Source organism: Crocodylus siamensis, chromosome 2 (genome assembly GCF_052110815.1).
Source record: "Crocodylus siamensis isolate JL-2025a chromosome 2, ASM5211081v1, whole genome shotgun sequence".
Taxonomy (NCBI): Eukaryota; Metazoa; Chordata; order Crocodylia; family Crocodylidae; genus Crocodylus; species Crocodylus siamensis.
The window spans coordinates 245330439-245355421 of NC_143396.1; the positions used below are offsets into that span (position 1 = coordinate 245330439).

The 24983-nt window shown below is 37.2% G+C and overlaps 1 protein-coding gene across 6 annotated transcripts in view; it reads right to left on the reverse strand.

Annotated features, from left to right (window-relative positions):
- Window positions 1–24983, reverse strand: part of HECTD1 (HECT domain E3 ubiquitin protein ligase 1) — a 91184-nt gene that overhangs the window by 24402 nt on the left and 41799 nt on the right. For 2 of the 6 annotated variants that reach the window (XM_090033555.1, XM_090033552.1), the window contains exons 13-26: window positions 23919–24141; window positions 17932–18195; window positions 17753–17829; window positions 15311–15445; window positions 14942–15088; window positions 13486–13580; window positions 12729–12834; window positions 10431–10565; window positions 10191–10330; window positions 9505–9828; window positions 8229–8395; window positions 7879–8055; window positions 3983–4819; window positions 472–693 (exon numbers count right to left, since the gene is read on the reverse strand). In XM_090033555.1, the coding sequence (XP_089889681.1) occupies window positions 472–693; window positions 3983–4819; window positions 7879–8055; window positions 8229–8395; window positions 9505–9828; window positions 10191–10330; window positions 10431–10565; window positions 12729–12834; window positions 13486–13580; window positions 14942–15088; window positions 15311–15445; window positions 17753–17829; window positions 17932–18195; window positions 23919–24141 (3049 nt within the window). The remainder of the gene's footprint in view (window positions 1–471; window positions 694–3982; window positions 4820–7878; window positions 8056–8228; window positions 8396–9504; window positions 9829–10190; window positions 10331–10430; window positions 10566–12728; window positions 12835–13485; window positions 13581–14941; window positions 15089–15310; window positions 15446–17752; window positions 17830–17931; window positions 18196–23918; window positions 24142–24983) is intronic. The other 4 variants (XM_090033558.1, XM_090033554.1, XM_090033557.1 and 1 more) reach the window with 3 other exon arrangements.

Genomic DNA, 24983 nt, shown 5'->3' on the forward strand with positions numbered 1-24983 from the left:
AACCCCAAAAAAACCAGAATGATAAAGGGAATGGGATGATCTTTAGTCTATAAATAAATAAATAAATACAAATACACCTCCCCCCCCGCAATATCTATAGCTCAACATGGCTTTACAACACACAGGAAGAAGTATCTGTATTATAGTAACAGACCTATTTATTCAATATTTAGGTATTAAACCCATTGTCCTGATCCTTCAAGAAAAATCAAATAAGACACTTAACTGCCTAAAAAACAGCTTTGACAAACATATGGGAAAGACTGACAGACTATAAAAAAATCAAAACACTTCTATTAATGTCAAAATTATTTTGCAAGAACAAAGTCTAGTATAACTAGTGACAGATGAACAGCTCAACTCTAGCACTTTTTAGTAAATAAATTACTAAGTGAAAAAATGATCACAAAGAAAGAAAAGAAAAATAATGAATGGGAAGTCTGATTATGTTCATTTAAAAATGAAACTTACCATATAAAGAATATTCTGCCTCCTGACCTGTATCGCTCTCACTAGATGTTGATGTTAGGCTAGTAGTTAGAGTGTTACTAAGTGACTGACCAACAGATAAAACTGTAGTTGCTGTAGCTACATTGCTGCTGCTAGTAACACTGGATGTAGACATGGTCACTGTTGATGTGGTACCAGTTGTAGTCAGATTAGGAAAACTTTGGGCACCCATAAGAGGAGAAGCTATAAAGATATGGTAAGATAAAATAAATGATTTGAAGAGTACAATTTACATGCATGACTCCTGTGCTTAAAAATTGGGTGGTTGAAAGTCAATATGTAAACGTGTCATTTTACAAAGAAGGATAACAGGCTTATCTGAAGGGGATCCCTAAACAAAAAGCTGTACATATTATTTTGTTGCTAAACGGGGTGTATGCACAGCTTGGAGCAATCCCTCTCATGGACACTTATAATTAAGCATAATTCTATTTAATAAATCCCAATGCCCAACAATGCCTTGAAAATCTGTTTCATTTTGCTCAACACAGTTACCAACACTGGAAAATTTGTGGAATAGCTACTGATACTGTAACTTGCTACTGATACTGTAACTTCCCATAATCTGATAATCCAGTTTAATCTTACTTGACTACTAACTAAAACCAATAATTATTTAGAATTACATAGGGAAAAAGGTTCCAACTGAAAAAAAGCTATTAAGAACCTAAAAAAGCTTTGGAACAGCTAATTTTTGGGCGTTTTAGAAGCCTTACAGTAAATCTTAACTTCACATTTTGTCAGTGGGTAACATTTATTCATTCATATGAACAATGTGCCTCTATCAGAAATCCTGTGGAAAATATAACTTCACTTCCTTATTACGTTTGGAATTTCATCCATAATTTTACATTAAAAAAAAGTTTTATGGCTTTAATATTCCCTAAAAAAAGGAAAACAAAGAAGCTAAATTGTGACTACATACTCAAATAAAAATAAATACACTAAATACATTTTACTTTAAAAGTACAATGATGCATCTAACAAAGTGGAACATCCTGTAATTACTTGCATGCTCAAAGTAAAGCATGTGTATATGTTTGCAAGATCAGGGCAAAAGCAGAAATCTACCTTGCTGCATACTGTAATTTCCAAAAACATTAACCTTCAATTGGAAATATAATCTCTATGAAGTGGGTCATATCCAAATTGGAAATTTAAAAAAATCACTTCAATAAGTGAGGCAAAAACAATTTTAGATACTGTTTTCAAAAGGGACCCAATCAACTTACTGCACTTCAAAATTTTTAAATGTGCTTTTGATCCAGTTAACTAATTGAAAAGCTCAGGAAAAAAATATTCTTCCAGTTTGTTTTGCACTGTATTTGATCTCTTTTTGGGTATAATAAATTGTATTGCTTCCATTTCACTCTAAGTAAATCAGTTATTACCTCCTTCTTTGTATGGATCTTTAAATCAAAAACCACTGGAAAAAAATTTAAAATAAGAAAACATAAACACAAAACTAAAAGGAGTAAAGCAGACAGGTTTAGTACCTGAAAACAATTTCATACTTTTTGTTAAATGGACTAGATTTTGAGGATGTTCCTAAGGCCCCTGAACCAAATAAAAACAAAACCAAACATTTTTAGATTGAAAAGAAGCATAAAAAAACTCAAACCCAAATATTTTTAAGAGAGTCTTAAGTGCATAAAATAGGAGAATACATAGGTATTTTCTAACCCATAATTATAGAAGAAATATTAAAAAGTGCCAAGGGAATAATAAGGAAACAAAAAAGTCAACATTTGCTAACACATGCAGTTGAAACAGGTCTCAGAAAAAAGTGGTCAGCTCTCAGATAATCACTGTGCTGTAATCTGATGAATGCTGATATTTTTAAGTGACAGCTAAGCTGGTTCCCAAGGCCATCAAATCATCAACTGAGACTTCAGACCGACTTTTTCTGGACAGGCCTGTAAAAACATTTTATGTGAATACTAAGGCTTCTATTTAGCTATGAACTGGTCCAACTTTGTTTTCTTTATTCAGTTTACTTCCTGGTACATCTTTAAGGCAAAATATTCCATTTGCTGCTTTCACATATGATAGCTAATAAAATAAATCCTCATTTATAAAGAATTAAAAAAATAAGGGAAAAAACTGGCAACTTCAGGGGCGAGTTTGTTTGCACTTTGCATCACTACTTCATTACTAGCTACAAACTTGATTCATTGTCAGTTAAGAAGCTAGTGAAGTGTGTGGGGTTAAAATACACTGATATTGTCAACTCTATTTCACCCTGCAACACAAAATGACAGTGTATTTCTATTCTATAAAATCAAAAATTGGAAAATCTTTCCCACCTCTCCTTCCTTTCACTTACATTTTCCTGCCTCAAAGTGTTATTTTCCAGTAGAACCATAAGACTATCTAGCAAAAGTGAAACTCACTGTATACCACCATTAAAAAAATAACAATTACTGAAGGAAGAAGCAATCCTTTTATTGTGTAATCATGTACCTATTGGGGGAAAAAAAGCAATAAAATCCTAAGTACATATAAAAATGTACACCGAAAGGTACATATAAAAATATGAAACAGTTGTTGCTTCCAAGTTAAAATGTCTTCACGTCTCTAAACTTCCCCATTTGATAAAATAGCAAGATACTAAATTTCCTTCACGTAAATTACTATAGTTGACCAAATCCACAGAAAAATCATCTGAGTTGTGTAAAGTACTAAGTCAGGAAGGAGCACTCTAGCAGTTCAGAAAAATGAGCTCATTCAGCAGTGATTTATTTACTTACCAAGCAATGAAAAGGTTTTAGCATAAGACTGAGATTAAGCAAATGTAGAGTTCCACTGAAATCAACGGAGCTATACACATACTTAATATTCAACATATGCATAAAACTCATTTGTTGGACCAGAAACTTAATTATGACAATCTTTGTTAATAATATATGTGATCACACACTTTTGACTATAGCTGGTTTTACCATTATATGGAAAACTAATGGAAGTTTTAAAATGGATTTATATATTGCAGTGATTGGTTTGTTTGGTTTTTTTTTAAGTAAGTCGATTCAGAGTATTCAGGAAATCCCGCATGAATTATACACACACCTATGCGTGTACATCTGTAATGGATTTCAAAAGGCAGTCTAAAAAATTAACAGGTCTTAATTTTTCCACCCTCTTCATTCATGTCAAAGTAGCAAATTTTCAAATTTACATAACAGGAATCAAGTTTTCTTTTTCAGAAAATAATGCAGAAAGAGCAAGGACGCTTGATACCACCATAGGTATCAATTAATAAAGAAATAGCAAAAGGCCATTTCCCAAATAAAATGAACTTCTACAAGTTTTACAAGCTCATATATAGCAGGGATTTAGGTAGTTAAAATTCCACACTGACATTTAAAAAGTTTAAAAGGTAAAAAAGGACATCCTTCTCCCTTCCTCTTGCATGAAGCACCTGACTTCATGCTGATTAAAAAAAAAATATATATATATATAGCTTACTTACTTGCAGTGCTCATGACATTCCTTCCCAAAGTATTAGTGTTGTTATCACTGCTACTTCGACTTAAGTTCATGTTGTTTGTGGCATTGGTTCGTGCTATATTGGCTACTCTTCGTACAAAAGACTCCAAGCTAGATGTTTCTCGTGAGGATAAGTTAGGAACACTTGCACTGGAGCTCATCGGTGCCCCAGCAGCCAACAAGGAACTCACTGACAGTCTATTACTTGCTGAAGAGCTAAGTGGGCGTTGTGAAGTTGCTTCTTTATTGGTCAGTTCAGATACTGAACTAACATCAGGAGAGCTCACGCTAACAATTCCCATGGAGATGGCACTAGACTCCCCGGTGGTACGTATTGAATTATCAGGACCTAACTTCCTTTCCGCATTTTCATTTCCCATGTCCGCTGTTAAGGTGCTGGTGCTCGCACTGGATGATGACCCTACTTCAGCTTGAGGCATGCTATCTGCAGAAGACAGAACAACGATTGGCTCATGGACATCAGTGCCTGAAACTATATTTTGTTCCATTACACTTTCTGATCTCCGCTCCATTTTGGTCGAACCCAAGCTGATGTCGCTGCTACTGGCCACGCTACACACAGAACTGCTGCTTCCTTTTCTACTTGAGGAGCCTGCAGCAGCAGTCGTCTTGTCTGGACAGTTGTTTTTCACCAAGCTGCTCCATGACTGCGCTGTGCCTGAAACAGTGGATGAAACAGGTTTGGGTGATGCCGCTGAATCAGGGTCGTACCCTGGTGCAAGCTTGAGGTCAAACTTTCCTTCTGCGCCCATACGGTAAGAGTTAGAGCCACCAGCATCCCAGGTGACATCAATCCAGCCTGGAAAGGGACAGGAGTTTATGAGACCCAGCAGAAAGCAGACAGGAGCGTGTCAGACAGTAGGCTCCACAATATGGGATCAGCTTTTCAACAGGGCTGCATTTTTGATTTACTAAAATTATTCACTAATTTTTAATGCCAAATAAAATGAAAAGTTTTGGATTTAAAATAATTGGGTAATTTATTAAAACTAAAGTTGGCATGCACATGCCATGATCAAACTACTTGAAGGATATGAGAATCCAACCAAAAATATTTGCTCCAGGATGTAACTTGGCATACTAGATTTTTGTGGCATCTTCTACTTTAAAATTAAAAAAAAAAGTTTCAAATAGGCAAGAGTTCCAAGCCCAGTTGTATGTTCTTTCGAAAAATCAAATGTTCACTATATCTGAGAAGCAATATAATCTTCCTTAAGTTAAGAAAATGCAAAACCAAAATTTTGAAGTTATGATTTTTGCACACTATATTTCTCTGAGGAAACTGCAACCATTAGAAGAGCATTATAGATCTTTTTGGTTTCTTAGAAGTGTGTAAGAAAAAACATCTTCAAGATACAAAATGAAAAAGTTAAAAATAAATGGAAGTGTTTGGGTCTTTTTCATTCTTGAATTTTAATTCAAAATAATGAAATTCAGGGTTTTTACTGGCTCAGTAATAGCATAGGCCTATCCTGTATTTCTTACTTTAGATAGCCTCAGGGACTTCCACAGTAGTACACAAGCAAAGAACATGTTTGGAGTTAATTTACAGGATTGGATTCTGGCACTATAAAAGTAATTGGACAATTGTTTTTTTAAATAGGAATCCAACTTCTCAAATCATTTACTGGATGACACTCGAAATAGATTTTATTGTAATATGACTGTAAGAAAATAGAAAGATTAAGATGGTCACTTGATCCATAACTTACGCACAACAGCATGAAAAAGCAGAATGCCAGTCTTCCGTTTCATTTTTTTGCCAATGTAAATGTTTCCCACATTCATAAAATGTATATAAAGTTTCTTTTAGTATATATTTTACTATATGTTAAGTTATAATTAAGCTTTTTACTGCAGTTTCAGCTGATCAAAAAAACCCCTTTTCTGAGGTTTAATCACTGCCTATCATATCATGTGGAACACCACAAATCTCTCAGGAGCAAATGCCCATATTTGTATTAAGTAACAGATACAAGCCTTGATTAAGAATTGTTTGTGAACTGTAGTTAGCTCCAGAAGTTATGTTTTCTGGATAGAGCATGACAAAAACAGCACCTGACAAGGACAAAAATCTTTAATGTAAGCTAAAACCAAGTTTTCGAACAAAATACAAATTTCACAAATGATTCTCAATCTTGGCCAGCAAAATCATTCTGGGAAGAAAGTTTTAAAATAGATTAAAAATCTTAAGATCTGAAAAACAGCTATCAAGCTCTCATGTTAGCAGCTTCATAAACCATGTAGCTTTTGTGTTTTAGGTACATATTGATATATGTCAAAGGGGGGGTTATACTTGGGCAGTTTCAATTAAGCTCAGGCTGTAACTTCACATGCTACAGAGAAATTTTAAATTTGTTCTTTTATCTCTGTAAGTAGTTCAGGATTTCAGATGGCTTTCTTATTAAACTGTATATGCAACTAAGGGAAAAGACATCTTAGTTAAAACAGGACTATTACTTTTATGGAAGTTTGGAGTGAATATCTTGAAGAAGCATTTTTGGGATTTCCCCCCCGTAGGTCCTTTCCTATACTTTTTTTTTTTTTTGGGGGGGGGGGGAGGGAGGGAGGAGGTTAAACTTGCATATAACATTTTTCTATGTATTATAAGATCACTTTCTATGCATTAGTTTTCTTCTTCCTAGAGTGTACAGAAAACTTTGGCCACAATCCAAAGTGCTCTGACCTGTGAGTAGTCCCACTGAGGTCACAAGGATGTTATTTGCAATACTCTATCCCCCAACAGGATGACTACACTACAGAGAAAGAAACTGTTGTTTATTTTCATGTAAATGTATTATCACCACAAAATGGTTGAGCAATAATGTAAATAAGTGCAACTATTAAGCTTTTGGTGGAAAAAACAAAACAAAAAACAGGAACAAACTACTGATTTGCTAGGAAGTTTGCATAACATGAATGTTACTCACCAGTTATGATTAGAAAATTATTGCAAGAAAGACTATGAGCATGGCTGCCTCTTATGAACACCACACTGACTACAGAAGAGCTCCCTACAAGCTATACTGAAGTTAAAAAAGGAAAGAAATTTAAAAAATAAAATAAAACTGTCTAAGGATCATGAGGTATTAAAACACTACGAAAAAGGTCTGGACAGCTCTACTTAAGGAAACTGAAGATGCAGGAAGGAATAAATTCTTCATTTAAGAGGCCTCAGAAATGGAGTTAGCATGACATACAAAACAGGAAAAGCAAATGATTGCCTCCATTCTGAAGCTTCTTGATAGTTCTTTATCAAAGCTCTGACCTCCAGGGCTTTTGCAGGCTTGCATCAGCCCCTCAATATTCACTTAACTGATTTTATATTGTAAATTAGAAATAGTGGACTGATCCCAGTGAAGCTTGCAAGTTAGGAAAGCTATAGAACATAACAAGAAGGCAGAAAAATGTTGCAAATGCTAAGCTAGAAGAAAAAAAGAAAGATACTTTAAGATTAAGCAGACATGAAGCTTAATTTGTCAGCTGGACAATCAATTTTATGTAACAAACGTTTTCATCTCTAACAGATTCTGCAACAACAATTTGGGTTTTTGATTTGGCAAAGTGCTAAAACTGTTTATAGCAACCTCCATTTTTAAACCAATTCAATGTCTATATAAATACTGAAACACTTTACTCTCATGAATTAAAAAGACAAAAAAAAAAATAATCATAGTTCAACAACACTGAAAAGATGCATTTAAAATCTACATTCTCTAAAATATTGAAATCTGTTCCCTAAAACAAACAATCGTTTTCAAAACATGCCAAAGAGAAAGCATCACCAATTCGGTAATCAAGATGTGACAAAACATGCAATCCAAAACCAGCTGTAAATTCAAAAAAGCACTTGCTCACCATTGTGCAATTCTCCTGTAACAGTGCCTTCGCCTTGTGGACTCCCATCCTGATCTCGCCACTTCCAATCAATTCCTCTAATTACACGAGCACCAGGAACCATATACTTCAAAACTTGAGAGCGAACTAGACGCCTCTGCCTTCGCAAATTAGCTTCAGCTTCCTTTGCTGCTTTTCCTAGAAGCAGTAGTTGAAATCTTGATCAGAATCTTTTCTTAAAGGAAAAACTAGACAAGGTTGTTAAAGCATGCTTACAGTCTTAACTTATCACTTGCTCACTCTTTTTTTTTGGCTATGCATTTAACATCACTTTGTTAATAAGATAGAAGGATGGAAAAACTCTATCTTACCCAGCTGATCTTCACACACTCCATTTACAGTGCCATAAAGTTCAAAACCAGACAGGGAGAGGTAGTGTGTTTGCCCACTGGCATTCTTTCCCATCTGCTTTATTCTTATATGTCTCCACCCTTGCTTCTCATCCTTTGGTGGGTCTAAGGGCCACGTTGCTGTTGATCTTCATGTAAATTCAAGGGAACAAAGGGACAAAGTTTACTTTTTTCTATTGGCAATTTACTGGTCACAAAATCCGAGACCACCAAGAAAAATAGGAAAAAAAAAACAAAAAAAAAACAAGAAACACTGCAAAGTTTGGATTGGTGCTAATCAGAATTTCCCCCAAAAAACTATTATCCATTTTCTCCAAAAATGAAGTAGCTCTTTCAGCACAAGAGTAAATTCCCACCCCCCATATGAAAAACACATAAGCAATCTCATAGACTACTTCTGCTGATCTTTGACTGCACAAAGCACCCAAACCTCTGGACAAAGTTACATAATACTTCCACACAGCAAATACCAGTTGTATATTTCAGGACACTAATATTAAGAAAGTAAATAGCTTATTTTAGCAGCCCTTAATTTGAGAGTTAAATCTTAAAAAAGCCAACATCCCATGAGTAATTAGTTTGACATGAATCACCAGTCAAGTGCCTATTGGAAAGCTAAACCTCAAATGGGGAAAAACTTAACCATTTTATGTTATCATGGTGCAATTTAAACTTAAAATTATATCAATTTATTTTGGTATAAGAGAATGTAAACCTTAAAATGTAACTGATCAGGTAAGCTTGGACTCAGGAAAGCGTATGCCATATCCCTCTGGTTTATTAAGTCTATAGCAAACATTTAAGCCAAATCAACTCAAAACCTATTATTTCCATTGCTTATGAAAAATATTAGAAGTTATACAATAATCCAGTTTACTTTTAAATTAAAATTAGATATCTTTTATATTCTCAGAGTAGAATGATAGAAAGACATTTTCTAATAATACCAAACATCTTTGATCATATCCACTAACAAGACTGGAAAAAACAAAGAACTGTACACAACACGGGTGCATCACTTCCTCATATCTCTGCTACTCATAGATATTTAAATTCATAAAGCATTAAGGAAAAATATAAATCAAAATACAGAACTAAACTTGCAGACAAACTAATTGGCAAAAATTAAGAAAAAATAGCATTAAAGATGCAGTTTCTAAAGTCTAACAAAGTTATGTTCTTAAAATCGAGAGTGCTCATATTTATGATAAATGATGATAAATACTCTTCAACATACCCTGGTTCATTGAGACTACAGTCATCAACATGAGTATATAAGGTGGTCCAATTCTGTCCATCCTTTGACACCTGGAAAACCCAATTTCTGAGAGCAGATCTTCCATAACCACGAGCATGGCGTAAGGTATAAGCTGATGGTATGACCCAAAGACCAAGATCTATGGCAAACCAAGCATTCTTATCATCATTAGTATGACAATTCAAAGCTGAACTGTCACGACTTAAGACGTCTTCCAAACGGCCATACGGTAGATTTCTTCCTTCTGAAGATGTAACCACTACTAACCCATAGGCTGCTGGATTCACCCACTCATATGCAGTTCTAATTGAAAAAGAGAAATGTACTATTTGATTACTATTACTTCTAAATAACAAATGAGCATCTGAAATGTTACTAAAAAGGTGATCTGTAGGATATAATTAAACTTCATTTTTTTCTTTAAAATCTTCATAGCTACATAAATATCAGTAATTCAAAGACAATCCAAACATTTCACAGTACCATAGTGGCTTTAAGGAACTGTTTTGCACTGATGAGGGAGAAATTGGATCCCAGACAATAAGCTTCAGAGATCTGTAAACTTCTTCAGGTACAATGCACAGAAATTTCAAAATCAATCCAACAATACTAGCCAACAAACTCTTTTCGAAAAAAATCCACCCCCCCACCCCCCAGATTCTTACTTTGCATTTGTCCCAATCCAGTAAATAATCCCATTTTCATCAAAATCATGCTGGTGTCTGAATACAAAAGTTTGGCCTTCACGTAGTTTTCGGACAAAAATGAATGAAGCCCTATCAAAGTCGTACCACTGCTTTGCTACCTAGAGAATGAAAAAAAAAAACCCACGCAATTACAACTTAAGTACTAACAAACAGAAAGGCTCTATTCGTTGCGTAGTGTGCGTGGGACGTGCTGCTCACCATTTTCAGGAGGTATTGTTCTAAAGATTCTACTGTTGCTAAAGGCTCCATTTTCAACATTCGGCCAGTTCGATCAATCAAAGATGTCTCTCCAGAAGCACGTTCTAAACGAAATCTCAGTCTTCTTGTTAATATCTAAGAGCACAACAAAACATTAATAATTAAGAAAAATTAGGTTGGCGATTAAGAAGAACCAACTATGAGAGTGATCAAGCACTGGAACACCCTATATAGAGAGGCTGGGGAATCTCCATCCCTGAAAATTTTCAAGAGTAGGTTAAACAGACATGTAGCTGGGATGGTTTAGTCAGGGATGATCCTGCCTTAAGCAAGGGGCTGGACTAAATGACTTCATGAGATCCCTTCCTGCCCTAGTTGCCCATAACCTAAATGACTCTTCTACTCAAAAGTACCATATTTCACCAGATAAAAAACATGTCTTTCCTACTGTTAAGTTTTCAACCCCTCCCCACCCTGAAACAACCTCCATTAAATCAATAATGAATGGAAATTAAGTTTGAATGACCTCATAAAACACACACAATAGAATTAATATACAAATGTTAAAAATCCTACAAGACTGCAACCGATATTGTCCCATCTCTATGAATATAGAGGAGGTGGAAGTATTTAAGAAGAGATTGGACAAACACTGGTCAGGGATGAACTAAGAGTATCTTTCTCATGCTTTACTATATTTACTATATTTCCAAGGCTTCTGGGCTTTATTGGTTTCCTCATGGGACCAAGAAGATTAGACAATGGATTTATAAAAAATGCTTCAGATGCAGATGATTCTACCTCTGATGGGGGGGAGGGGGAGAGAGGGGGTTAGACTAGATGACCTCTGAAGGTCCAGATCTATTTTCCTATGATTCTGTAACTTTCTACTTCTGCTTCAGGCATATCCATCTCCTATCCAGACCAAAATCTTGGCCCATCTCTAACACCTCCTCATAAATGTCTTGCTATCAGCTCCAACTCACAATTTTTATGCCCTCCTTCCTTCTTCCTATCTTGAACCATAGTGGATGTCACTAGTATTCTGGCTGTTACTCAGGTCCCTAAAATGAGCATCATCAATTAAGAGCTCTTTCAAGGTCCATCTCACAAATACCTTCTTCATAACATGTTTAAGATGCAGCCTTTCCTATAGATGCACACAGATAAAAATAAATTTCTGGTCTCTCATCATCTCAATTATCACAACATCCTTTTCCCTAATTTCAAACAATATAATATTGCTCCATCCATATCCATTCAAAAGCCTCCTGCAAGGATCACACATGCTTTTTGCTTTTTGTTGCTCTGAATAGGTCACCTCTCTATATTCCTCCCCTACTCTGTGGCTTCAACTACTGCATCTTCACTTTCAAGGCCATGCCTGATTTATTCCCACTATCTTTCTCTGTCCCCAGCGAATACCCTATCCCCAATGAATACTGAAATGCTTAACCAGTGACAGTGTCCAGTCATCATTTATTACAACCTCATATAAAATCTTTCTTTTTGCAATTCTGCCTGATGCTTGGAAGAAGCTCCCTGTAAGCACCTGCAAAGTCACTCCATTACCCTTCTTCCATCCCTTCTAAAAACCCTCCCTTACTACAAGACCTATAAACAACTTGAAAACAGATAAGCTACTGGTGCACTCAAATCACTATCATGCTGACCAGCAGTTATGCTGATAACAGGGAAAAGTAATGCCCCAGTTTAAACAATATTTAAATAGAGTTTTGCAGTTGCAGTTCCAGGAGTCCGCAGTAAAAATAACTAATGTTTATTAACAAAGAAGAGCTAAATCAGAATTCCTCCAGGGGTCCTTTACTGAAATTTCCCTAGCAAGCTGTAGCAATAAAGAAAAAAAATCCACAAGGAAAACCAATTAAGACTTGTCTGCATTCAAAAGCTGCATTTATACTGGTGGTGTGCAATTCCCTGAATATAAATGCAGTTTATAGTGCATAAAAGTAGTGTGAATTGCTATCTGGAAAGAGGAATGCTGCTAGACAGATGGAACAGTGGGCAGACCCCCTTTTTATACATCTGCGTGCTCGCTTTCAGCAAAAGTAAATGAAACAGCCAAGTCTTGAAAAATCTAAGGAGGAAAAAAACCAAAAGACAAACAAAAAAAAACCCACAACAAGTTGGGCCAAATCATTTTTCTCTAATTCTTTACAATTTCATTTCAATGTGTCAAAGTTAGATTCATTATACAATTTCATAGCCACTTTAAGAAAACATGGTTTCAATTATACTTAAATTCAGTAGTATACTCTGATAACACAGGACAGTTACCTGCAAATTATAAGCGGATCCTGGTGTATCATACAAGTGAAGAGGTAAACGTTCAATAGATTCTAACACTGCTATCAATTTCCGAATTAAAGCCACTGCTGGACGACTATAAAAGGAAGCAGTTAAACATTACAAAAATTACCAGACCACAGTAACTTAAGGGACATATTTAGTTATATCTCATGGAACAAAAACAGTTTTTATTTTAGTCTAGAAGAAAAGCAAAATCAGAACTTCTAATACAAAATGACAAGACATTTGGATCAGGAAAACAAACCACTAAGAAATTATACACATTTAAAAAACTTAAGTGATAATCACGCATGTTTACTTGATTAATTTATTTTTTTTTATTTAACAGGTGTTTAAGTAAAACACTACTTCAGGATATATACTGGGTCTAGAGTCAGATATTTATAGGGTGATCAGAAGCCTTTAGACTGATGCGCATTTAACTGTGAAATGTGATTTCATGAATGTGAAAATTCCTTTCTACTTTTACTAAACCAGCATAAACAAGAGTTATTTAAAATTTAAAAGAACCCCCAGGAAATTATGCCAACTTGCTTAGTTATCACCAACAAATTTGAAGTCGATTGCCATTCTTTAAACACCAATTCCACATTTCATAATTGGAAGACCAAAACTCAGACTAAATAATGAAAGGCAAAAGGTAAGACTTTTAGTTTAATACACACATTTAATTTTCAATTACATACTTTAATTTGTATAAATGAAGCCATAATTTTTATTTTACCTTTCATCATCTTCATTTTCACTGAATGCTGTTTTGAACACATTTATTCTCTCTACTAGTTGACTGCAATCTTGTTTCAAATCTAAATCCAGAGTCTAATATAAAGGAAAAAAATTGTAACATGTAAAACAGTGTAAAGCAGTCACAATTTCATAACAATGTTATAATAGGCAGTTATGTTTCTAGCCAAGGGCCTGATGCCCAACTTCTATAGAAATGACCATGAACAACATATTTAAATCAACTATTTAATTTTATTTAAATCAGAAGGTGAAGGAACACCTTCACTAGGGTCATGGAAAGGGCTTTCTTTGGGGAGACTTATGGCCACTTACAGTGATTTGCACTTGAGGTGCTCCGCCATTTACAACCATGTTATTACTTACAGCACTGGATCCTCACACTTACGGCATGACGTTTGTGAGCTGCCTGAGTTGCTGTCATGCCGTAAGCGCAAGGATCCAGTGCCATAAGTAATAACACGGTTGTAAATGGCGGAGCACTGCAAGTGTGAATTGCTGTAAGCTAAAACGATGTAAGTCAAGGAATTCAGGAAAGGTGAAAATTGACACAATCCTTGGACAACACAACTAGTTTAATGGTTCATTTGAACTCAACACTTTATTTGCTATAAAGCCTTTTGTTGTTAGTACATGTTTTATGGGCCAGATTTTCAGTCAATTAAGCCTATATAACTCAAGTTAAGTCCATGAGGGTAGGCAGAGGGCCACTTGCTGAGTTTTGGCAAACAGTTGAGGGCCACAAAGGTAGTCCCACCCCTTGAAAGGTGCCCTGCCCCCTGGTCATCACCATGAAACTGGAAGCCCCACCCCCTAACTCCTGACCCTTGCCACAGGAAGTCCTTCCCTTTGATCCCCACCAAGAATTATTTTTTTCCTGATTTACATGCATTTGTGTAGGGTGCCACTCCTCTTCACCACCTGGCTGGCCACTCTGGCACCACGTGGATCCTGTCTACAGTGCCAGGACCACAGGAGCCAGCTTGGCCTGACCCTAAGGACTGGGGTGATTGCCTGCAGTACTCCTCTGCCTCTTCCCCCCTCACCCTTTATCTGCATTTCCCTCCAGCGGAGGGAGGCAGAAAGAGCCCCATGGTCCCAGGCCAGAACCCTCTGCTAGGCAGGGGTTTCTGGGCTGGGGATGGGGGTCCAGGTAGACCTTGCTTCTGCAGCTGCTGGGTCCTGCCAGCAGCTTTCCCTGGGTCCTACTGCCCCTGACTCCTGTCATCTTTGACAGGCAGCCAGAGGCAGATTAATATTAAATTTTCTAAATTTTTGGGGGCCCCCCCATGGGCTGGATCCGGCCTGAGGGCCATATTTTGCCAGCCCCTGAGCTACACGCATTCACACCAGCTGACAATCTGTACCTTATCTCAATCTGATTCTTTTTAAAAGTAATCTGTATTCTTCTGAAAATTTCTACTCCATTAACTTACATTATTTAAAACTGTGAGAAGTGCCTGCACCAAGCCACTGCTACACATTTCATAAGGAGAAATAGTGTTTTCATCCTTCAACAGCACAATTAAATTTTCCAAAGCAGTTTTCATTAAATCTCTCCATGTGTTTTCACCCTCAATGCACTGGAAGAGAGAAGCAGCAGATAAGAAAAGTAACATAGTTGTTCAGATGCTTAATTAAAATAAGTTTTACTTAGACCAGTTCCAACAGAATAAATAATTTTACAAACAAACTTAATAAATTTGTCGGAATTGGGCATTTTCCATGCCAGCTTAGAAATCTATTTATTACTATGCTAATTTTAATTGATTTTTAAGCACTTAGGTTTAAACGGTGATATTTACCTGTCTGTTTGTATGAAGTTCCCAGGAAGACTCTAACTGGGTTGCTATGTTCCTTAATGTTACAACTACTCCTCGAGGCATACTTTCAACGGCTTTAAAATGATCATCATATAAATCTCTTGCCATAGTTCGTACCTACCAAAGACAATCAAGAATCATAATTGTGAATTAAATATTATTTTTATATTTTAGGATACCAACAAGTCATTTAGATTGATTTTAGAAGAAAGTCTTCTGAAATCTACAAATGTCTCATTAGCAGGGACTAGCAAGATTCAACGCGTTCTTAAGCAGAAAACAATGAAATAACAAACTACTGTCCTGGACCTGGCAGGTGGCCTGTGCAGAAAGCGAATTTACAAGATAAGAAGGGGAAGATATCTTAACTTTGCCATAAGCATACCTAAACACAAAGTACCAGCAAACTAGACAGAATGTGGCAGGCTACTCTGCAGCTATTCCTGTAGTTACAAAACAAGGGCCAAAATTCCCAATTTGATCCAACTATGGTCCAGCTAGCCTAATTTCTAAATGCTGCATACAATTCCAGTGACTCGAGATGCTTGCAGAAAGAAGAAGGTGTATATGGGAAACCAACAGAAAGCACAGGGTACATTTATTCTGGATAAGGATGGTGAAAAGACTTCCAGGACCAGAAAATATATCCACCCATATAAAAAGTTCATAAACAATATCATTTTTTTTTAACTTCGTGGAGCTCAATATCATAAAAGGTTGTCTTCAAATAGATGCCTCAAATCACTTCTGCTTACTCTGAACTGAAAAAATTTGAAGACATAGAAGAACTTTAAAAGCATTCCTGACTTTTGGAGCAAGTAATCAGTTGCCTACGAATGATAAGCAAGAGAATATACAGAATGGTAGTACATGATGTAGTCATTTAGTACTGCAAGGTGCCAGTAATTTTCTCCACATACAGCCATTAAAATGGCACAATATTTGTTAAAAAAAAGTTGATGTTAAAAGAAGGGGTAATGTATTAAAACTTTAATTTAGCATTTTAAATATATTTGTTAAGAGACAACTGAGAACAGAAGGGATTTAAGACAACTGTACTATGAATATGCTTGATCATAATACCACAATAAATGTGAAATTATTGCTGTTCTCCAAGAATTCTAGCAACTCGGTTTTCTTCGGTTTTGTTTTGCTCAAGACGTCTACGACTATGGGATGCAATGAGTAGGAAGAAACAATAGTTCATGATATACAAGTCAAAATTAACATGCAACTGAGATGAAGATAGGGAGCAGTATTAGTGTCAGTATTACAACTGACGTTTTAGGAATCCACCACATTTGGTTTTTCTCCACATTACAGCCACAGCGAAAATAGCTAGGATTTTAACTTAACAAGCAGCAAGAAAGTCTATTTTCTGAAGCAGAATGAAGAATGAAATGCAAATATCTAGTGATCTATACTGCTGTCTACAGCTGTTTATAATATCCATAACACGAATTAAACAAGTTTAAACTTCTGGCAATTTGTTGAACTTAACTAGAACTGAAGTTGAGACAGATGATGGGAAATTGAGGATGGGAAAAGTTAGCTATATGTTGATCTTCCTTCCAACTTGTATTCAATGATATAACTTCAAGGCTCTCAAACAATTAAAAAATTTGATCACGATTAAAAAAAAAATTGGTCACAATTAACCGCGATTTTAATTGCACCATTAAAAACTCAATATTATGCAAGTACTTCGTAGGATCAGGGAGTGGGTGCGGGGCTGTATGTGGGAATCTGTGAAGCTGTGGAGGGCTGTGTGTGTGGAATCTGGAGCTCGGGGAGGGGGGTTCCTGCATTCCCTGGTAGGATGCAGGGTACTGTGGGTCAGGAATGAGGGACAGCAGCAGAGCTGGGAGACCTATGGATTGGGAGTAAGGGGCACACAGACACTGCCCAGCAGGCAAGTGGGGGAAGGAAGGGGTGCAGCAGGGGACAGATCGAAGCCCCCATGATGAGGGAATGGAGCAGAGCTATAGGTGGCTTATCCAGGTGCAAGGGGGGGCTCCAAAACCACGTGCATGAATAATCTGTTAAAAAAATTAATGTGAACGTGGATTAACATGTTAATTATGTATGTGAAACATGATTAGCTGACAGCCCTACATAACTTCTATCGATTTAAATGAGAACAAAAAAAAAATTGTGGTTGATTAAATAAACTGGGCACTTCAGAAAAGCTTAAAACTAGAACATTATGGGAAACTAGTGAACAAACCTTAAAATTTCTCTTTCTAAATCATATTACATAGGTATGAACAAAAAGAGAAATTACATTTTGGTGTGCTTTCTAACGGCACAGTTCAAATAAAAGAAGGCTCTAGGCATTAAAATAGTCCTGATAGATAGGAAAGCATCTTTTCATAATGCAAGTTGAGTGAAAATAGAGGGAACTCTAAACTAATAAATACAAACCTTTTGCTTTGTTTTCTCTAACTTGGATTTCAGTTTTCTACCTCTTTTGCCAGTCCAGCCAGTCACAAACTCTGATCCTATAAGACAATTTTAAAAAGTCACGATTTCACATGTTACCCAAGATGTACTGAATGTACTGTACTTCCTTTACCTGTTAATATATATACCTACATACTTACCCAAAGAAGTTTCAGCAGTAAACGAATGTTTGGTTCCTCTATTGGATTCAAAAACAAAACCAGGTAGATCTTCTTTCAATATCGTAGCTTGCTGACCATCTGAATTGTGAATAGCAATTTCTCCTTCCTTTAAACAGGTAAGAGACCAATTTCCCACAGTAAGTTTAGAAGGTCCAGGTGCTGATAAAATGGGCTGACTTGTCGTAGATGGTTTGACTTGGCCTCGAGCTCTTTGCAACTTCTCTAAGAACTCACTTCTACTTTCTAATAATAAAAAGAGAAAGAATTTTTAGCACTTGAATTTAAAATCACCACCCATTTCAAAGCAATTTATTTTGACAAGAGCAAAATTACTTTTAAACTTTATTCAGCGCCAACTAAGTTTCACATTAAGGCTCTTAAGATAACCTGAACTCTCTCCCACTGCAGGTGTGTGCTATAAGTGACGTATTACTACATGACTACATCAAACAAGACAATCCATTTTTGAAGGATGCTGAAGATACTTTAATATTTGTATTCAATGTTACGTTTCCTAACAAAGCAAGGTTAAACTAATCCAACTACTCAACTTTCGTTATGTTAAAAGCCAATATGTAAATGTTGTCCTACTACTACCACCAATATGAAAGTTTTCCTATACCCACATTTACTCAAATCTAAAATGACGCCCCCCTTGGGGAAAAAAGACACTCATCCTGGATTCAAGTACAAGGTGGGAAGAAAGTCAGCTGCTGGGGCTCCAGCTCCAACCTGAGTCAGAGCTGGGGTCAGAGTTGGAGCCATAGCCACATCCCCCTTCCCCTGCTTACCCTCAGCAACAGCTTCAGCTCCTGCCTCATTACAGCTCAGGGCACAGTACATGGTGGCTCTAGCCCCCACCTGGTCAGCCCCAGCCCCAAGCTACTCTGGGCTGGGACTGGACCTGCTACCATTGCTGTCTTGTCAGGCAGGGTTTGGAGCTGGAGCAGCAACTGAGGGTAAAGCAGAGATGGGGAGGTAAACAGGTGGGGGGGGGCAGGCACAGGGGGCATAGACATGGGAGCAAGGTGAGAGATGGGGAGAGGTGGCAGGGGTCAGCCCATTTGACTCCCCAGTGTCTGCCCCTACTACACCAGTTTCTACCATAATAACATGCACAGGAATGATGTGGCATCATATTTAGTGATCTCTGCTCTCCCTCCAACCCCCACAGCCTGCAAGAGCAGTAAACCCTTTATAGCTTGATTTTTCAGAGGCAGCTGCTGGAATCAGTCCTGAATGAGGCTTTGAACTGATGCCTTCTAGAACCAGATCAGGATGACTCAGCCACAAAAATCAATGCTTGTAGAGGCATGAATATGGGGAGTCAAAGAGCATATAGGTGACAGTAGTTCTATTTTTTCCTGTTGCATGTGGAAAAAAACTTTGTCTTGGATTCAAGACCTACAAATTCATGAAGTTATTCCAATGAGATGCCATTGCTCTTATTCTACTAGCTACAGGCTCTTCGCTTATCAGAGGGGAGAGCAAAGTGAGTTTTATACGACCTATATGGGACAAATCAAATATTTAACAGAAGACAAACAGAACTGAGCTACTGTATTTACTTGAATACATGAGAGAACTCCAATTATAAGATAATCCCCCCAAATAATTAGATTGCATATATGGAAAAAATATAAATGATATATTTTTCCAAGTATAGAATCTATTTATTGGAAATTTACCTTGAATTTCACAGATTTCATAGACTTTAGGGCTGGAAGGGACCTAGGAAGATAGAGTCAAGTCCTCCACCCCAGGAGCAGCAAGTCACTAGGGTCAAAGGATTCCAGCAAGATAAGTGTCCAAAACGTTTCTTAAAACAGTCCAGAGTAGGTGCCTGCACCACCTCTGGAGGGAGTCTATTCCAGGCCTTGGTGGCTCAGACAATTAAGAAGTTTTTCCTTATGTCCAGCCTAAAACGGTCTTGGGGGTGTTTGAGACTGTTGGTCCTTATCATCCCTTGGGGCACTCTGGTGAACAGGCGTTCCCCCAGATCCTGATGCAATCTGTCCCTCTCCCACTGCTATAAGGGAAAAAAAAAAAAATCTGGGAGGTCAGGTAGCCCCTTTGCCCTCTGCCCCGCAACTTCTTCCTCCTGCAGCCCCATCCCTCCTCTTTACTGTCAGACCCTGCTGTCCCATACCACAGAGAAGTGAGGAACAAATTTGAAAAACTGACTTCGAAATAAACATAGCTATAGCATTTTGCATATATTACCCACAAACTTCATTCACCCAGAAATGATGCATGCAACCATTTCTGAAATTGTTGCAAGTTTTAGCACAAGTACTAAATAAACACACGTAAGTAGCCCTTTGGCACCTACTTAGATGAAGTACAAAGTATGCATGATATTAGTCCAAAGCCAAAAGGCTCTTGATTTTCCATATGGCTCACTGAGCTGAGCCTCAGCAGAGTCAGCAGCATTTCAAGCCATGGTGATCTCACAGCTCAGCATGCTCAGTATGTGTGTGTACTCCAGATACCCCTCACAAAGGATCCATGTGCTAATCAGGCCCCCACTAATGACTGGAACTCTGGTCATGAGTCCTGGGATCTTCCAAAAATTGGCATGCAGATGAGGCATAGAGGGCTTCACCACATGGAGGGTGGGGTTGTAGATAGTGGAGTCCTGGCATTGTTACACAAGCGTAGGATGACTAGAGGTTGGACTATCCAAGAACATTTGAACTCCTAACCTTAATGTCATGACTCACTTCTGAAAGTTGAGCATGTGCAGTGAGTTGTTTGACCAGTACTTAGCTGTTTGTCTGGTAACCAGGAGAACTATGGCAGTTAGGACCATTATTTAATGAGTTATTATGGGTTGTTGGGATAGTTTGATTTGTATGGCCCTAGCTGCAATTGACTTTGATTGGCATTGACAAGAGAGTAATGATTCAATCTGCATGCGATTGACAGGTGGCATGGTTCGGACGTTATAAGGCCTGTCCAGTGTAGGGGCTGGGGAGGCTTTTGGGGGTCATTGTTGTGAGAGAGAGTTAGAGCTTGCCAGGGCCTGCTCGGTCTCATGCTCTCAACCTCTTTTGGCTGGTGTGTGCGCATACAACTGATTCAGTATTCAAGTACTTGTGTTTGTGGAACCCAGTTTAATCGACTGTGGAGCAAGTGAGAACAGTGTGTGGGACAGTGTTCGGGAGCTATGACAGGAGGGTCCTGATCACCTGAGCACTTGCTGGCCACTCATCTGCTTCTCTGTGTTGCGTTGGTCAGCTAAAGTATCACCTACCCCTTTTCTGAGGTGCACAGTACTCACCCGCATGTGAGGAAACAGCAGGGGTGTGAGGCTGCAGAGCAATCTAGGGTGAGTCAGCCATCTCAGGTGAGAGACTGGCATTGGGTTCTTAGCTGTTCTATAGTTTAACTGTTTATAGTACTGTATACCGTGTCTGTATACTCTTGTTTGGTTTTGTTGGTTCTTGTCTTAATACACTTGTTAAACTTTACATTCTTGTGGGGTTTTGCTTGGTATTTTGCGCCTCTGGTCAGGGCCAGGCAGTAGGCCAATGTCCAGAGGGATTTAACTTTTTGGTGTCCCTCAACTCTGAGGGAGGTTGGTGGGGTATAGAGGCTTACCCACTTCCACAAACACAGAGGATAGTTGGTTGCTTGAAGTGGTCCACGGAGTTCTCTGCTTTAGTGCCTGCCTTCTCTTTTCCCTGCTCTTCAGAGCCACAATAATCATGTTAAGAGAAGGGCCAACAGAGAGATACTCAGTGAACTGTTTGGGGTCCAGTTTGATGATGTTTGCAGACATTTAAGGCAGCAAAGAAACAGGCATTATTGCAAATGGGAAACAGAGACAGCTCAGCTGCAGGAGCAAAGAGGAAGTTGAAAAGTATGCAACGTAGTAGCTCACCATGACTTGAAAAAGAGTTGGTGCCAAGGGGGACTGTGCTCAGTGGGCCCTACCGTGCATTTAATTCAGACGGTTTGCACTAATCTATCTTCATAGTAGCTTCCCATCAGCATGCTTGCCTCTTATGGGCCATGTGTTTTATAGTCATGCTCAATGCTGGTTGCATTTAAAGCAACTCCTTAGTTGGTTTCCATTACTGAGCACATGCTACTTTAAGCAGTGGTTCAAAGATGGGCAATGTATTTAATGTGATTTCTTTGTATGCAAATGTAAGATGAAGGGCTTTTTCCACTCATGTTGACTGGGGAGGAGAGGGGAAGACCTCATCTTGTATTCTGAGAGTAAATATGCTGTTTTTCAAGATAACTTGGGGTGACTTCAACCTAGCTTGCCTAGTTATCAAACTCATTTTCTGTAAAATGCTATCATAAATCCATGATAAGCATCATATTTAAGTATATTTAATTTTAAAGTTTTAATTATTGTAAAGCCTGAGATTTAGATGGGCTTGTATTTTTCAGGTAAACTTCTAGACAAAATGCAAACTTAATAAGGCCTAATGAAATGCTCCCAGATTAAACTTTAAAAAAGGACCGTCATCTTTCACTACACTCTTGCAACAAGTTTTTCATTACTTTAGTATTCACACACATTCATAATAGTAATTTCCACATGCTGTACATTATTCCTTTAAATAAAAGTTTTTAAATATGCAATGTTGAGGTATACAATCTTGACTATTTCCTTTACTGACTAGAATTTTTGGAATTTTCTTCATTTTACCTACAAGGTTATAATTACAGAAGTTAATGAAACTTCTCCCAATTTTTCAAATTAGATAATATTTTATAAACCGATGTTCTGTTTACATGCAAGGGGGCATATTTAAGGTTGCCTTAACTCAAAATTGACTATATTAAGTTAGCTATGGAGAAGGGTGAAGACAGTCCATCTAAAAACTTTAATTTACACATACAATATGGCTTCTTTCATTAAATCTGAGAAATTAGAAAGCATGGGAAGTTACCTAACCAAAGCATGAGACTATTATAAAAAAACAAAAAACAAAACCAAACAAAAAACAACACTTGTGTAATTTATGTATTCTTTATGAAAACATCTGATCTCAAGAAAGGTGCAGTATGAATCAACTTTTGGATAGGATGGCATTTGTTGATTTTAACTCTTTTCTCATTCCTTTATTTTTAAGGTATAGTCCTCACTTTGGATTTCTAAACTCTTTGCGGAAATGATGTTAGATTTTACTTTTTTCAGGGTGGAAGAACCAAGTTCATTAGCTTTCAACAGAAAGAACAAAGATATCTGTTCTTTGAACGTACTAAGTGAATAAAACCTTTGCACCTTATTTCAATCCTGAACCATAACACACACACACTCTCTCTCAATGACTTGTGAAATGTAATAAAACCACAATGCATTATACATCTGATGATTCACAAATGCATGAACAGTTGCACTGGTGAAAAGATTAAATGCTCAGGAAGGTTTTTTCTGCTGTCTTGGCAAAGGCAGTAAAGCAGTATTCTTCATGAAAAAAGTCTGAACATTCTGCACAGGGCACAGAAAATGTGTCAAAAAGTATTTACATTGCATAGCCTGTTGCCTAATGCTTTCTCCTATAAAGGATTAGGAGACTAATGTTTCCCACCCCGATGAGAAACTTTTCACTACTTTGTCTTCAAACACATGCAATTTCATTCAGCTAGCTAAAAGCAAATAACAAAGTGCCTTTTCAATTTGCTTTTCCTGGGATGGCCACTACTGAGTGCTTTTAACGTTTGGCATGTAAGTATGCATGGAAAAGAATCAAAACAAAACAAAGTTAATAAGTAAACATCTTGGCAGCAAAAAGCGTAACACAATTCACCAAGGAAGTCAAGTTACGGTCACATGCTATCTGATGAAAAGCATTACAAGTAACTGACCACCTTCCATATGATTACATCCTTTACTATTTAGTAAGCAAATTCCTGCAAAACAGAATAGCTCAAATCAAATGATAAATAAATTTAACAGTTTCAAGATTTGGTCCATCATTAAGTCAAAAAATAAATCATACCTGAACTATCTGATCCTCCTTCCGGACTTCCACTGGAGTACATTGTGGCCAATTTTCCATCCAAGATAAATCTGAACCATCCATTGCTACCATTAGATAGTTCCAGGGCTGCTGCATCACTCCAGATATATAAACAGTCCCTTCCCCTTATGATTGACCAGTCTCTCCAGTGATACGGTTTACCCTGCTGTAGTTCTTTAGCATCCTCTTGGGGTTCATCCTCCTGGAATGAAATTATGTAAGTAAACAGCTATTTAAAAAGTTAAACATAGAAATTAAGCATTCAAAAAATGTAACCTCTGGACAAGAAATAATTCTGTAAAAAGGGTCTTTTAAAAGATTGTTTATTGTGAGAATCTGAAGAATGAACAGCACTCAGATGAAATTATAAATGTCATTTAAAGCCTACTAATTGGGGTAGCTCTCTGTCATATTGCCAAAGACACTGAAAAGGGCAAAGGATATTTTATGGCATCTCTTATTAGACCAGCCGTATAGTTGGGAAGAAAGTTTAATAGCAACTGATTAGCACAGTTACATCATAATGTAACAAAAAACTGCTGTCCACAAATCTCATGACTTGTATACTTTAAAAGTTCTTATTTTACTATAAAAATATCAAGTTCAGGTAATGTTGCAACTTAATGTTGTGGCTTTTCTCTACTTAGAATCACCTGGTGGGAAATCACCAAAGCTGATCTAATAATCAAAATAAAAACCATAGTGGAAATTAGCTGGAAGTAGTGAGGGATTAGGAATGTGAAATTTGGAAACTGACAAGATGCCTTCAATACATATATTTTAGGTCTTGTTGTGATGTAGCAGTGTACTTATTTTTAAGCAGTCCATCCATCATAACAACATTTAGCAATCTGTTAGCTATTTGATAAGATTACTTTCAAAATCTCTTCAACTGTAAACAGATCTATTCACCATCTTCATTTGCAGTGCTTTCTTTTTAAAGCAAATGTAAAAAGTGATGAATGTTCATAGTGAATTAATGAAACCAAGTGTCCCCATTTTACAGATGAGAAAACTGATAAGGGTTTCATTTCTTGTTTTGTA